Source organism: Pediculus humanus, genomic scaffold, assembly GCF_000006295.1.
Source record: "Pediculus humanus corporis 1103172107775 genomic scaffold, whole genome shotgun sequence".
NCBI lineage: Eukaryota > Metazoa > Arthropoda > Insecta > Psocodea > Pediculidae > Pediculus > Pediculus humanus.
The window spans coordinates 1,033,776-1,049,136 of record NW_002987371.1 but is presented as its reverse complement, the minus strand read 5'-3'; the positions used below and the strand labels follow the sequence as shown (position 1 = coordinate 1,049,136).

The 15,361-nt window shown below is 27.6% G+C and overlaps 2 protein-coding genes across 2 annotated transcripts; one reads left to right on the top strand and one right to left on the bottom strand.

Annotated features, from left to right (window-relative positions):
• Positions 1-617: 617 nt before the first annotated feature.
• Positions 618-4,485, bottom strand: Phum_PHUM362280 (thymidylate kinase, putative; the record flags this gene model as incomplete). The annotated part of the gene is made up of 9 exons (XM_002428038.1): positions 618-725; positions 804-1,083; positions 1,188-1,245; positions 1,523-1,638; positions 1,976-2,215; positions 2,285-2,405; positions 2,494-2,718; positions 3,745-4,163; positions 4,247-4,485. The coding sequence occupies 9 exons, from the start codon at positions 4,483-4,485 to the stop codon at positions 618-620; spliced, it is 1,806 nt and encodes a 601-aa protein (XP_002428083.1).
• Positions 4,486-5,047: 562 nt separating this feature from the next.
• Phum_PHUM362270 (uncharacterized protein) lies at positions 5,048-13,146 on the top strand (the record flags this gene model as incomplete). Its single annotated transcript, XM_002428037.1, has 26 exons — positions 5,048-5,265; positions 5,387-5,527; positions 5,680-5,832; positions 5,949-6,159; positions 6,251-6,442; positions 6,528-6,676; positions 6,756-6,962; positions 7,059-7,338; positions 7,409-7,624; positions 7,709-7,945; positions 8,034-8,246; positions 8,324-8,571; positions 8,678-8,858; positions 8,953-9,207; positions 9,301-9,429; positions 9,550-9,926; positions 10,016-10,145; positions 10,252-10,490; positions 10,583-10,893; positions 11,012-11,243; positions 11,369-11,500; positions 11,606-11,811; positions 12,094-12,299; positions 12,382-12,612; positions 12,721-12,921; positions 13,012-13,146. The coding sequence occupies 26 exons, from the start codon at positions 5,048-5,050 to the stop codon at positions 13,144-13,146; spliced, it is 5,430 nt and encodes a 1,809-aa protein (XP_002428082.1).
• Positions 13,147-15,361: the final 2,215 nt, after the last annotated feature.

Here is a 15,361-nt window from a genome sequence, read left to right as displayed (position 1 = left end):
CCTGTGTGTGTGTTTTTCTCTGATAGGTCAAAAGGTGAGTCTGAGAATTTCAATTCCAATTTAAAATTAAATTATATTTGGAAATTAATTTTCCAAATTATATTTTAATTTATAATATTTTTAAATATAAATAAATAAATAATAATAATAATAAAGTATAAATGATTTTACGTGTAAAATTATCATTATTATTTTTCTTTTTCGAAAAGAAATTTTTCCTTCTGGTCCATTAAGTTATAATTTTTTTATCATGGATTTAAAAATATATGAAAAGGGGAAATGATTTGAGGTAGTGGGGGAGGGGGGAGGGGGAGGGGAGGGAAAGAAAGAGAAAATTAATTTTTATTTGTAATTAAAAACAAAAAAACCGCCGTCTTTATTTTAAAATTAAAAAACTTATCAAAAGTTGTAAAATACGTTTTAATTTACATTTTTAATATTATCGATAAAATAATGATAACAACTTAAAGCTATTAACATCATAGAATGTTTCACATTAAATGTAGTCAATTTTTACATTTGACTGATATCATTCGATTATTAAAAAAAATTTTAAAATGGTTTAAAAACCTTTAAAGTTTTTATAGAATAAAAAAGGTTTTTAACATACATTGTAATTAATTAAATTTTTTAATTTCAGAATTTTTGACTTCGTGTATTATTCGTTGCGTTTGTTTTAAAATATCTTCATGGATTTCATTTATATTTTTACTAGCATCGATTAACTAAAAAACAAGAAATTTTTTAATTTGTATGTCAATATTGATTTTAAAGGAAAAGGAAAGAAAAGTATGATGACTTACATGCCATGTATCATCTTTCATTTTAATGTAATTATCAAAAACAGATTGTTGAAAATCATTATTTTCATATCTTTCTTCGCCAAATCCTATTCTTTTTTTTAATACATTAACAGGAACATATAATAAAAATACTAAATCAGGTTTAGGTAGACCGATTTCAGGTTTATAACACCATTTGAAATCCATTCCAGGTTTGGCTGCCGAGTAAGCAACACCAGAAAATGAATATCTATCGACAATTAATGTAACTTCCTCGTGAAGTAGTTTTACCATTTTGGGCCTTGAAAAAAAAAAGAAGAAAACTTATAAGAAATGAGTTTAAAATCTTTAAGTCACAATGTTATATGTTTGTAAAAGTGATAAAAAAAAAAATTATTAACTGACTGATTTTCCCATCTGTTAGCTGAAAACAAAAGATGAACCGTTTGATCATTTAAATCTTCTTTTTTTGATAGATAACCATTAATGATACTTCCAGTAGAAGTTGTCCTATCTAAAAAAATTTTTTTTTTTTTTTTTATTATTAATTAAAACTTTCTTTATTGAGTTTAAGTATATTTAAAATAAAATAAAAAATAAGTAATTTGAAAAAAATATTTATTAAAACTGTTTTCAATTATTTTAAATAATCTATTAATGTGTAAATTTATTTTTTATTTATAAGTAATACACTTAAAATAATTGAATATTATGTTGAGTACTATTTTAAAAAATTGTACCAGGAAATTGCATGAATTGTGATTTGATTCCTAATTCGTTAAGTTTTTCAACTAATTTTTTACACTGAGTTGTTTTTCCAGCTCTATCACATCCTTCAAATACAATTAATGCTCCCCTTTTAATTCCTAAACCATTCATTATTAATATTAATAAAATTTGAATTCTTAAACCGTATTTAAAATCAGTGTTGCCAACCAACAGTTAGATTAGCGTGATTGCAAAAATTTTTTGTTATAACGGACAAATAATTGAATACTTGATGAATTATATTTTTATTTAAAAAAAAAATTAAATTAATATATTTGTACTATTTTATTTTTTTTTTTTTTTGACATGAAGTGAAACAAAAATTAATGAAATGACTATGTGTGTGTGTTTTTTTGTTTATTTATTTACAGGTTTTACTAACTTTTTACAATTGTAAAGTTACTAATCAGATAATAATCATCTACGGTAAGTTATCTGAATTTGTTAAAGTATTATTTAATTTTCCAAATTTTTTTTCGAAAAGTGATTCGAAATATGGTTTTATTTCGGACTCTGCGATAGTATCGATTTTATCCGATGGTAAATATATAAAATTATAACCGAATCCTTCTAATGTTTTAAAATATAATTCACCGATTCCAGTTATCATTGAAACATTTGCATAATGTAAATTCAACCAAGGTTTATGTTCCAAAATCAATATCCTGAAACCATATTGAATTGTTAACGATTAATTAACCAAACAAAATTTTAAATTATAAATTTTTTCTTACATTTTATGATTCGGTTGTAATTTAATATCTTCAACTTTAAACGTATATCTATTTTCAGTCAAATTTTTATAATTTGATAAATTAATCGGTCTATTATTTTCATCTAAAACTATAACGTACGCTAAAAAAAAAAAAAACAATCAATTCAATTAATTATTTCAATTCTTGATAAAAAAAAACAATTTTGGGAAATTTAAATTAATAATTACATATCGAATGTTGAAATGATGTTATGCAATGTTTTAAAACATAATCTTCGCCACCAAAACTCGGTTGTACAACGTTCATCCATTTATAAGAATCAACAGTTGAAAAAACATTTTCTGTCAAATTATTTATAAATGTATCTGTAAATTTTTCTAATCCTTTATAGTCTGGACATAATAATGATGTACATTGATAAAGAAAAATAATTTTCCATCTATTGTAAATATCTGAAGGAAAAAAAAACCAAAAATTATTGTTATTCACTCGTGATAATCAAACATTTGTGTTAATCGCAAGTAAAAAAAATTTTTTTTTTTTTTTTTTATTTACTCCCTTGATCCATTTCAATATTCGATGATTTTATGTAATCGATTGTGTTATCTAATAATTCATAATCGTAAATATTTAACGCCATTAAACTCAAACATAAATCTAATAAGTTTTTTTTTTTTTTATTAAGTCTCTAAAAAAACAAAAAAAAATTTTAATTTTATTTTATTTTATTCGAAATCAAAATTTCAAAAAATGAAACTTACAATTTCATTCATTTGTGGTAACGCCATAATTTTTTCTTTTAAACATTCACATGCCTCATAATTTATTTCCTGATAATTTGATTCTCCTATTATTATAATTAAATTAATTAGAGTTTCCATATTTAATTCGTTTAATGAAAAATTTGATGATAATATATTATCGCACATGTATTGAAGAATTGAATAATTAAAATGAAACTGAGGAAAAAAAAAAAAAAAATATGTACATGTTTATTAATAATATATTTAAATAAAAAAAAAAAAAAAAAAAAACATTAATAGAAGTTTGAAAAAAAAAATAACTTACGACATATTTAAAAGATTGTAATAGATTAATAATAGAAAAAAATTGATATTTTCTTCTAACTGCCATTGATGAGATTTCATCGAAAAAAAATTCATAATAATTAATTAAATCATAATTTATTCCTTTGGCTACAAAATATGTTCCAAACACAATTTGTCTTTCAAACCAATAATCGTTCATTTTCCTTTGAAACACATGTAAAAAATTTCTTATTAATAAATCAATATCAACAGATTTATTTATTAATTTTAATTTTAATATAAGTTTTCCAATGTTGAAAAAAAAATATGGTGGTTCATTATTGTAGTTATGATCTAAAATTAACAAAAATATATATATATATGAGTATTAGTAATGATAATTATTATTTTGTCAGTTAGCAAGTTTTTAGATATTAAATATTTACTTACTGAGTGCTTTTAAAACTAAATTTTCTTTTAAAAAATCGGGATAAATTGGATGAACGACGAATGAGATCAAAGTGTTCAAACTAACATTTAAACTCATTTTACTATCAAAACAATGAGTCATAAATTCCAAACAAGCCGATTTTAAAACTTGTGCTTCTTTATTTTTATTTAAATTTCCTATTTCCTTATACAAAATTAATACTTCTAAAGAATCGAGTAAATTGAAATTGTCGCCGAGTATTTTTAATACTTTTACATATAATTTACTATTTTCCGGAACGTTGAACGCATTGAGCATATTTAAAATAATGAGATAATGTTTATTTGTAAATTTTTGTAGATTTTTTTCTAACTCTGTACAAAATTTTAAAAAAGCTGGAGAAGATACAAAATTTTCTTTATCGCAATTAGTTCCAATGCTACGAAAAAAAAAAAAAAAAATTAGAGATTATTGAAAATTTTAGTATTTTATCGAATATTTATTAAGTTGTGGATTATGTACCTCAAGATATCATTAAAATTTTTACATGCTGTTATATAGGGAAACTGCGATTCAAAATTTTCATTTGATAGTAATTGTTCTGCTTCTTTGAAATTTGAAAATAATGTATTTTCATTTGATTTATGAAATTCTCCAGGTTTACCAGGAAAATATTTTCCTTCGTATGTTGGATTTGAAATTGATTTTCCAGAAGTAGATTTATTCGGATTAATTTTTTCTAATGCATCTAATTGCGTCATGTAGAAATTAATATTACTACTTGAATACTTGGAGTTTTTTATTATTTCTAAAAAAAAAAAAAAAAACTTTTGTAATATCTTGCCCACCCTATCCAAAAAAATTTATATAATAAAACAATATCTCCTCACCCCTGATAACATGGAATAATCCAAAATGTTCTTTATTTAAATTAATTAATAGTCCTGATGTACTCAAAACGGATTTATTTCTTAAAATTTTATGCATTTTTTTTTTTTTTTTTTTGGCAATTAAGTAATAAAAATTAATGTAATAATAATAATAATAATAAAATTGTATAGTACGTTAACATTTATTAATAAACATTATACTATTTTAGAGGTTAATTTTCAAACGCATTTTATAGTGTAAATAGAAAAAAAAATTTTAGACGTGGTTTTAGAAGAAATGTTTTTAGCATAGCTGATGATAAGGTGACTCATAATTAGAAAAAGTAGCAAGTCGTACTGAGTATCATAATTGAAAAACTTAGTTGTCATACAAGACTCCTATGGTATAAATAGTTGAGATTTTTTTTTTTTTTTTTGAAAAAATTACGTTATAATGGAAGAAGACATATCGGAAATACATCCGAATAGGAGCGAACAATTAGGTTTTAAACCGCAAAAAGAAATTATTTACAATAGATTATTACCCTATGCTGATAAATTGGACGAAGAATCAAAAAGATCATTTACGCAAATAAAAATAAATTTAAGTAAATCCGTATTAGTTCGTGAATTACATCCTGGTTGTTCTATTTGGTCAGCCCGATTAATGGGGTAAGTAAGATTTTAATAAATAATTGTTAATTTTAAATTATTCTTATGTGTAAACAAATCCATTTATTTCACTTTGTTTTAAAATTGTATTTCAAAACGTAAATTGTTAATTATTTCACAGGTATATTAAATTATACGGACTAAAATTTTCCAAGCAAGATCACATAGATTTGGTTTATTTAATGTACGAAGTTCTTCTTATTCCTAATTTGGAACCCCATTTGGTGTATAAGTTTGCTCGAACATTAATTATACTTCTTAAGTAAGTTTTTTTTTTTTTTTTTTAAAAAAAAAGAATAAAATTCATAATTTTTAGGTTAATTATAAAACTTTTAATACTACAATTTAAAGTATTAAGTGTGAAAGTTTTTGTAATATTAATATATTAAAATAAATGAATGTGTTTTCTGACAGAAAAAAATATTTGCTTTCTCCCGATGACATCACACTGGACTGGAGGCCTTTATATAACTTATGCCAAAAATCTCTGGAATCTAAATATGATTTATGCAGATATTATTCTCTACTGGAACACACTCTTGTTTTTCTCGTTCATTCTGCCAGACAGTGAGTGTATTTTACCTTTATTAAAATTATTAAAATTGTGTTTATTTTAATTCATACCGATTTTCATTTATACTTGTTTACCTATTAATTTAAAAAAAAAAAATTGTTTTTTGTAGTTATTTTTGTGATTCTGCGACGCAAGAAATTTTAGACGAAATCAAACCTCAGTTAACAATTAACTACTGTTCTCCTAATTCAATCGATTTCTTATCCTGGTTTCTCCCTATTTGTCTTCCACCGGAAAAAGCACATTTGGGATATGAACTTTGGCTTTCCGATATAATGAATTTGTGGGAAACTTGCAATAACAGCCCTGCATGGGAACCTGTAGGTATTCTATTCAACTTAATTGTTAATTTAAAGTTTTAATTATAAATTTCAAATTATAATTTTTTTGTTTGTTTATTTTTTTTTTTAGCAAATAATGAAATTGATTGCAAATTTAGCGAGTAGCAATGTGGGATACATTAATTGGGAACCCTACATACCGATTATGTTTACTAGATTTTTAAGGGCTTTTAGCCTTCCAGTTTCTTATAAACAATATCAAACATCTAAACTTCAAAAAACTGAAATTTCTTCCATAGCTCTTTGGATTGTTTCAACATTGGTTAGGAGAAAACAAAGAAAATTCTGTTTATTATTTATTTTAGTTCTATTATAACCTCATATAATATTGAATTAATTTTTTGTAGGACAGGGAGAGTTCCACTCAAAGATATTTAGAAAAATTTTTGAAAACGATAGAATCATACTTTCATCCAGCAAATTTTGGCGTTTGGTTTTTAAAACTGAAAGAATTACTAAGAAAATTACCGCAATATTTTATTCAAAGATTACAATAGTCAGTATGAATTTAAAGTTTTACAACGATTTAATCAGGTAGTACCTTAATTTGAAAAAATGTTTTCGTTTAATTACAGTGAAAGGTTTAAAAAACTAACTTGGGAAACTCCTGTACCCGATTCTAAAAAGCTAACCGAAGAAGACATTGACAAATTTGTTGAAAGCATGAAAAATGTTGCTATGCAAGCAGTTTTCTCCAAAGTCGGTTGTACCGATGCTTCTATAGCTCTCCAACATTTGGCTACTTTAAGACCTAAAATTATAATTTCGGGTCTCATCGAAAGGTAGGTACGGTTAATGACGATTTATTTTTTTTTTTTTTTATATTTTTTATTTAATTTCAAAATGTTGTAAAAAATATTATGTATAATTAATTTTAGATTTTACTGGACATTAGATTTAGTTACTGAGCCTCATAAATTGACGTCGGTTATGCATTGCATGTCAATGGTGGCAAGACCTTTGGTTCAAGGCGCACGTTGCGGTTATCCAGAGGGTCCGACACACGTCATACCTTTACTCATGTCTTCTCTTCCTGGAATAGATGCAAACGATTTAAAAAAATCATTTGTTACGATACAATTTATTTTAGTCTTAGTCACATTAGTTCCTTTAGTCGATTCTTCCAAAGCTTCCGATTATTGGACGGATCTTACCGAAGTAAGTATTAAAAAAAGGTCCATTTTAAAAAATTTTTTTGTTTTAAAAATCTCTTTTAATTATTTTTTAGGAGGAAGAAGTTATTTGTACGGCAACGGCTAGTTTCGAAGATTTTGTCGTTCAATTTTTCGATCGTATATTTAATTTTATTGAAAGTAGTTCTTTGGAGCCCGTTAGAATCGATAAGGATAACAGTAAAAGAAGTAAAATTGAAAATTTAACGGAAATAACGCTGTCGTCCGTTTCTTACGCTGTATTAAATCAATCTTCGTCAGAAATTTTCAAGGTTCGATTTCAAATCCGCGATCAAATTTTCTTAAAAATTAATAATTATGATAATAATATAAAAAACTTTAAATGGTTTTAATAGACAGCATTGAAGAAATTACACACGTTTGTCACTGAGAGAATTTTCGAAACGAAAGTGGCAGGACAAGTGGTGGCAACACTGTGTAAAACATTTTCCCGCGTGAATCCCGAAGAAACTTTGAAATGTCTTCTGCCGCATTTTTGCGACACGGTCATGAATTTAACCGAATCCGAAGAGGTTCAAAAAGAAGAGATTCTTAACGAAGAATTACATTACAATTTATTAATATTATCAGAAGTAAATTTAAATTTAAATTTAAATTTAATTTTTTGAATTAACGTCTCATTTACAAATTTAAATTAATTGAAATTTTTTTTTTGTTCAGCTCGTTGATTGTAGGTTTGGCATTTCACCCTACGTTCCACAGTTGCTAACCGTTTTAGACAGAACGTTGATGTTGGCCTCTAGAGAAGGTTACGTAATGGGATCTAAATTATTAGATCATATTTTATTATCGTTAACGACTCTTTGCCCGTTGGAAAATAAAGCTTTACTAAAATCATTCGATACGCACGTGAAAGATTATTTGCCTTTCAGGGTAATGAAATTAAATTTCGCGTGGTTTTTTTTTTTTTTAAACGTATTCGTACGTATTCTAAATGTGTTACGTTACAGGAGTGGGGAGAACCTACGACAATAAATAAATTAAACGTCAATTGGCACGTACCTGGTCCGGAAGAGCAAAAAATTGTTGAAAAAATTGTTCATAAATACCTACCGTTGGAATTGGAAAAAATAAATAATCATATAAACGATGTGCGAGTGTTATCCAGGACGGAATTACTTTGTTCCCTGAGTGTTATTTGCGGAGTACTCGGTGGTAATTCCATGCTTCCCGTTTGGGATGAAGAACCTTTAACTTTGTAAATTATATTTTAATTATTCTTATGTTTTTTGTAACTTGTTTGACAAAACTTGATGAAAAAAGAAAAGAAAAGAAAATTTTTTTTTTATTACTCCAAAATGTAGAATCGAAAGCGAACTCCAAGTTCAACCTTGGTGCATAACTCTTGGAATCGATGAAGTCGTTCACATGCCGGATGGTTCCAACGTAAAATATTCAATCGCTCAAACTATGGATAAATTGCAAAAGAAAATGTTGTCGTCGTCTGCTGAAGATGATACTAAATCATTATTTGCTATAATTCAAGTGAGTTGTTAAAAATTTTTCTGTTTTCATTTTAATTTTCCAAATGACGCATCAAATGTGTGAAGAAACTTTTCTTTTTTTTTTTTTTTTTCAGATTTGGGAACGACTTTTATTGAATAAAGTACGAGTTCAAAATGATTTCGATGTGACGTTGAAAAATTTTCAAATCACAAAAAAATTTTTTGAAAATCCATTGGTGAAAAAAAAACGTCAAATGAGAGTCATACTCATCGAACATGCTTTGCTTCAACACGAATCGAGAACGGAAAATACTAAAAAATGTCTCACGAAAACGCACAAAATGATTATGATTAATTTGTTAGAACTCAGTTGCAGTCATTACAGTAAGGTAAAGAACATTCTAGAAAGAAAGAAACGTAAAAATTTGTTTTTATTTCATTTGAATGAAAGTAAGAAAATTTTAAAATTTTTTGCATTTCAGGTAAGGATGAAAGCTCAATCAACATTGTTTAGAGGTCTTGTTTACTTCTCATTTTCTTATACCGTTTTAATACCAGATTTGATAAAAAATTTAAAAATCGATTCGACGGAAAATCACGAAAGATTTAAAGTGAGTTATATTACAAAATGTCAAAATTTTTTATTCATTATTATTATTATTAATAATATTTTTGCACATTTAAAATAAATTTATGAAAATGAAAAAAAAAAAAAAAAAATGTGATTTCAGGGTTCTTTATATGTTTTGTCAGGTCCGAAACAAATGCCGATGATTGCACGTTTCGATTGGAAAATTCTAGAATTGTGGATCGCTTTGGTTCGAGCCAAACCGTCGGAAAAACTTTCCGTCGTTAAATTAATTGAAAATCTCATGAAATCCGTTCATAAACATTTTTCTCTCATGAGCGTCGACTTGCGAGTTCCCGACGATTGTTTGGAAAAAGCCAAAATCGTATTGAAATCCGTGACGGAATCACCGGAAACGATCGTCACGCCGGAAAATATTCAAGTTGGAAAAATTAAATTGGAAGAAAAGTGCGAAAGGAATAGAAAATGTTACTACGACGTTTTGAATTCGTTTTACGAAACGATACAAAAAAATAATTTGTATGTGTCGTCGTCATTGATTAATTTAAACACATTTACGCTTAAGGTTTACTAAAAGGTTTTAATATTATTATTATTATTAATTTTAGGCATTGGCGATATTACTTAATGGCGATGTGTTTTTTAGGAGATTTAGCTCATCCGAAAATTCCATATCCACCGGAAATAGTTAAAATGTTTTTACACACGCTCATTAACGAGTCGTTAGAATTAAGAAAGGTGAAAAATTATTTTCCTTTTTTTTTTTTACGTTTTTCCAAAACAATGGTCACATTCAATACTCACATGGTAACCTTACAATACTATTTTGTAATTGTAATTTTAGTTAGCCATAAAGAGCACGTTGTACCTGTTAGTTCAACAAAAAAGAAAAGCGAAAAAGATTACGGTCGATGTTGCTACGGTATCGGGATGTCATCAAATACCCGATCGTCCGAAACCTGGAATAAGACCGGATAATCTTTGGCTTCAATACGATTCGGGAAAAGTTCCGAGGTGTAAGGAAGAATGGGATGAACCTAGATACGTGCATAAAAGAACGTTGGGATATTTTCAATGGCCAAAGTAATAATAATAATAATAATTCGTTACGTGGAAGTTACGTTGGTAGTTGATCGTTTGATTATTTAATTGAAATTTTTTTTTTTTTTTTTTAGGGAATTAAAAATCTACGGTCCGTCATACGAGCAACCCGTTCTCGATAGGTCGAATGAAGATTTACTACCGGAAGAAAGAGAAATTGAAATTTTTTTTAAAAATTCTCAAAACGTTGCTCAACTCGTCAAGTATTTATCGTTGGAAGATAAAAAAGGAAAGGATAAATTTAGCGGGACTAAATTTTGGATGTTTAAACAACTGTTTAGAAATCACGGGAATTGTTTATTTGAAACATTCAAACCTCATTTGGAAATTCTCGTCAAAGACAATCACGAGAGTAGTCAAAGATGTGCAGCAGAAATAATTGCCGGTTAGAGACACATGACATTTTTTTATTTGAAATTTTAATTTGGATTTTATGGCGGAAAAGTTATTGCTACTACCTAAAATAGTAGTAGTTAAATGAAAAAAGAAAATGAAAATTTCAGGTGTCATTAAAGGGAGCAAACATTGGCCTTACGACAAAATATCTGGTTTGTGGGAATTTTTAGGACCTTTGATAAAAACGGGTTTGTCGAACATGACGGAGGAAACGCTCAGAGATTGGGAAACTTGTTTTGCGAGCGCCGTGGAAAATTTAGATCCCAATCGAGTTCATTGGCTTATTGAAATATTAATGGATAATCCGCTGTCGGAAAAATCCTCGTTTCTCGGATGTGGGTACGTTTGCGTTCGGTTTAATCAGTTTTTTTTAATTGATCGAATAAAAAATAACTTGGAAATAATATTTCTTTCTCTCTTTCTCTTTCTCTCTCTCTCTTTTTCTCTCTTCCCCCCCGATTTAGGAGACTTTACGTTCTTCAAGGAGTTTTAAATCAACAGGAATGGAGATTGGCGGAATTGTACAAACGTCTCATTGTTTATTTCGAACCTTATCTTTGTCATCCGTTTCAAAACGTTCGAGAAAGGATCGCGTGGTAACAAAAAAAAAAAAAAAAAAAATAAATATTAAAATTAATTAATTAATTAAAGAAGGAGAAAAAAATTGTTTTCTTGATTTTTTTTTCTATATATATTTTCAGCATTTTAATTTACATATTTGAAGTGGATACGAAATTGTCGGGATCGGAGACGCTCGGACCACATCCGGAAATATTTTTGACTTCCCTCATCCCGAAACTTGAAGTTTTATATTCTTTGACCAATAATACGATGAATAATTTATCGCGTAAAAGTAAGTTTTGTAATGGTCACGTGGAGTCACGTGGAATCACGTGGATTTTTAAACGTTTTTAATTGTTGATTTTAGAAAATGAATGCGGCGTCGACGAATCGCCGGAAATGCGGGAAATAACGCATCAGTTGAACGAAGTTAATTTCGCGGATAGGAGGGATTCCCTTAATAAAAACGAAACGAATTCAATATCCCAAAATTTCACGGACAAAGAAGTTGTTTTTAGATTGTTTAAAACCGGTGGGTATCCCAATTAAAATAAAATCGGGGATTTCATTCGGGGATTCGTTTTGAAAATAATAATAATAATAATAATAATAATGATAATATTTTCAGTTTGCTCTTGGATATTCGGATCCCTGTCGAAAACGCACAGAAACATTTTACCAGAATATTATTTAGTTTTTCCTTTATTGTGTTCGTTGGAACATTACGATCAAGACGAAGAACTCGTTAAAATTTGTTCTTCGACTTTGGCAGCAATGTCGAGAGCGTCCATACTACCCGCGGATATTCCAATAGCATTGGAATCGATAAAAACGGTGAGAATTTGCAAACATTGGAGGAAACGATTATTAAAATTAAATTTTAATTACGGGAATATGTTTTTGTTTTGTAATAAAGGTGATTCAAAGTGGATCCTGGTTGTCGAGATCGTCTGTCGTTTTATATTTGCAAGTATTCATTTTTCACAACATGCCGTTGATATCGAGTTGCGAAAATTGGACGATAGAATGCACTACGATCGTTTTGGATTTATTAGAAGATAAAAGAGTCGAAGTGAGAGAAAAAGCAGCCGAAGTTTTGGGGGGTTTAATACATTGCGATTTCATAAAGAACACCAACGAACTTTTGGTTTGTTTGTTTTTTTTGTTTTTAATTTTGAAGATTTTCTTTTTAAATGGATGACGGGACCTTTTATTATTATTATTATTATTATTATCTTTCATCGATTTCCCGCAGGAACGTTTTATAAAAAAAGCAAAATTGAAATTAAATAAAAAATCAAATGAGGGTCAAAATCCGGAAGTGCTCAGAGTGAAACATTCGGGGATTTTGGGATTGTGTTCTTTTATAAATTCGTCTCCCTACGACGTTCCCAATCACGTTCCAGAAATATTTTTCATATTGGGAAATCATTTAAGCGATCCCCAACCCATACCCGTAAGATTTTTCTTTTTTTTCTTGTTTGTTTGTTTGTTTGTCGTTTGTTTGTTTGTCGTTGACTTATTTTAAAATTAAATATTTTTACAGAGCACGATAAGGAAAACGTTGGGTGATTTTAAAAGGACTCATCACGATGATTGGGATCGACACAAGTTGAAATTTTCCGAAAAACAACTCGAAGTTTTAAACGACATAAACGTTCCGCCATCTTATTACGCGTGATCGTTTTTTTTCCTTTTTTTTTTTTTTTTTTTAAATCAATTTAAAAATACGGTTAAAATGGGGAAAATGTTTTTTTTTTTTTTTTTTTTTTTTTTTTATACCTATATATCATTACAAAAGGTTTAAAAAAAATGATAATTGTTTTTTAATCAAAAAAAAAAATAAAATAATAATAATAAAAAAAAAAAAAGTAGGGGTTTTAGTAGTTTTTAGTTTTACGGGGAAGGAAGTTTTGTAATGTATATATACATATTTATAATTTTTAATTGTAAGGTAAAACGAGTTAAAAATCAAATAAAAATTGTTTATTATCATTATTATTATTATTATTATTATTATTATTATTATTATTATTATTATTATTATTTGTATTTTTACGAAATGTGTTGTTGTTGTTGTTGTTGTTTGCCATAATTTGAATTCATATAAAACATAAGGAAGTTAATGAAAGAAAAAAGCATTTATTTATTATTAAAAAAATTTTATTAATATGAGATTTTAATACGGTACAAACAAACAAACAAACAAAAACAAAAAAAAGGGATGAAATAATAATAATAATAATAATGTTTATTAAAAATTAAAACTATAAAATGAAATAAAAAGTGCTTTTATAAAATTGCCTTGAACAAAAAAAAATTTTCTTTTTTTTTTTATTTATCATTTAATTTTTCAATAAAAATCGGCTGTGATTAAAAAAAAAAGGGGATTTAAAAGGGGATTTAAAAAAAGGGATTTCTTTAGGAACTTCCGGTTTGAGTTTTTTAGAAAAAAAAAAAAAAAAAAAAAATGTTAAAGAAAACTAGTCAGAAGTTGAAATCATGAAAGGGAAAAAGTATGGAATGATAAAAATTTAATCAAGTCCAACGTTTGATTATTTAATTTTGATTTGTTTATTATTATTATTATTATTATTATTATTATTATTATTATTATTATTATTATTATGTTTGATTTAAATGTTTTGTATTTAAATAATGTAATTATTTACGTGTGAAATTTTACCAAAACGATTTTAAAAAATCGTTATTAAAAATTTTCCAATGTAAAATTTAAAGGTATAATAATTTTATTTAAAACTTACACATTATGTTCTTTAATTATTATTATTATTAAGTTACGTGCCTTTTAAATAATAATAATAATAATAAATTTTTTTTGTACACAATAAAAAAGAAATTGGCCTTAATTTTTTTTTAATCAATCAATATTTATAATTTACCTCGTTTTTTTTTTTTTTTTTTTAATAAGTAATTAATATTATATTATTATTATTATTATTATGACCTGCTTTTATTATTACTTGTTTGAAAATAAATATATTTAAATTTATTTTAAATAAAATAATGTAGTGTAAAAAAAAAAAAAAAATTTTTAATAAAATATTCTTAATATTATTTATATAAATAAATATAAAACTTGCCCCCCGCCCCCCCTCCCATTGAGAATCCTCCTAAATATTGGGTTGGCCAGTAAGTAATTTTCCACCAACAGATAGTTTGTCCATGTTATTGAGTATCACATTTTTGCACAGACATGAACTGTTTATAAACTGGATTCGAAGAAAGCCTAACCGGGAACCATACCCATCAAAACTCCTGAGCATGTCGCAAAAGCGTCGCTTATATGAAGAGGGAGGAGGACGGTCTTTGGGGTAGTACCTACATTTCAGTCAGTCCCCTCTTCAGGAAGCCAGAACGTTAATCCTTAGCAAGTGCCTTATCCTTAACACGTTTACAGTGGTGAGAGATCCGCCCTAGTCTTCGTTCCGCCGTCACCTCGAAGACGAGAACGCATCTCCCAGGACGTTTGGTAGATACCTTTCGAGAGTGCCCTCCGGTCCTTCGCACGGGGGGAGAGGAATGGGAAACTCGCCTGTTTCCTGAGAATGCGATCGGATGGGGGGATATAGACTTACCGTCGCCGCCTGAAAAGGGGTAAAGGTAAAAGTTAAGTGTTAGTTGATCGCATCCTCTAATCTCAAGGGTAACCTGGATCGATGAAAAGACAGACGTGGGATCGACCGGGAGCGTCGAACCCATACGAAATGTTAGAAATAAGAAAATTTTGACTCATCAACAACAAAGCTAAGTTCCTCGCCGTAATCCGCTGGTGATCATCATCAGACTTTAACCTCGTTAACCTCTTTAACCTCTTCTTTGCCGTCTTCGGCTTCGTTTTTCCTTCTTTTTCTTTTCAGGAGCATACGACGCCG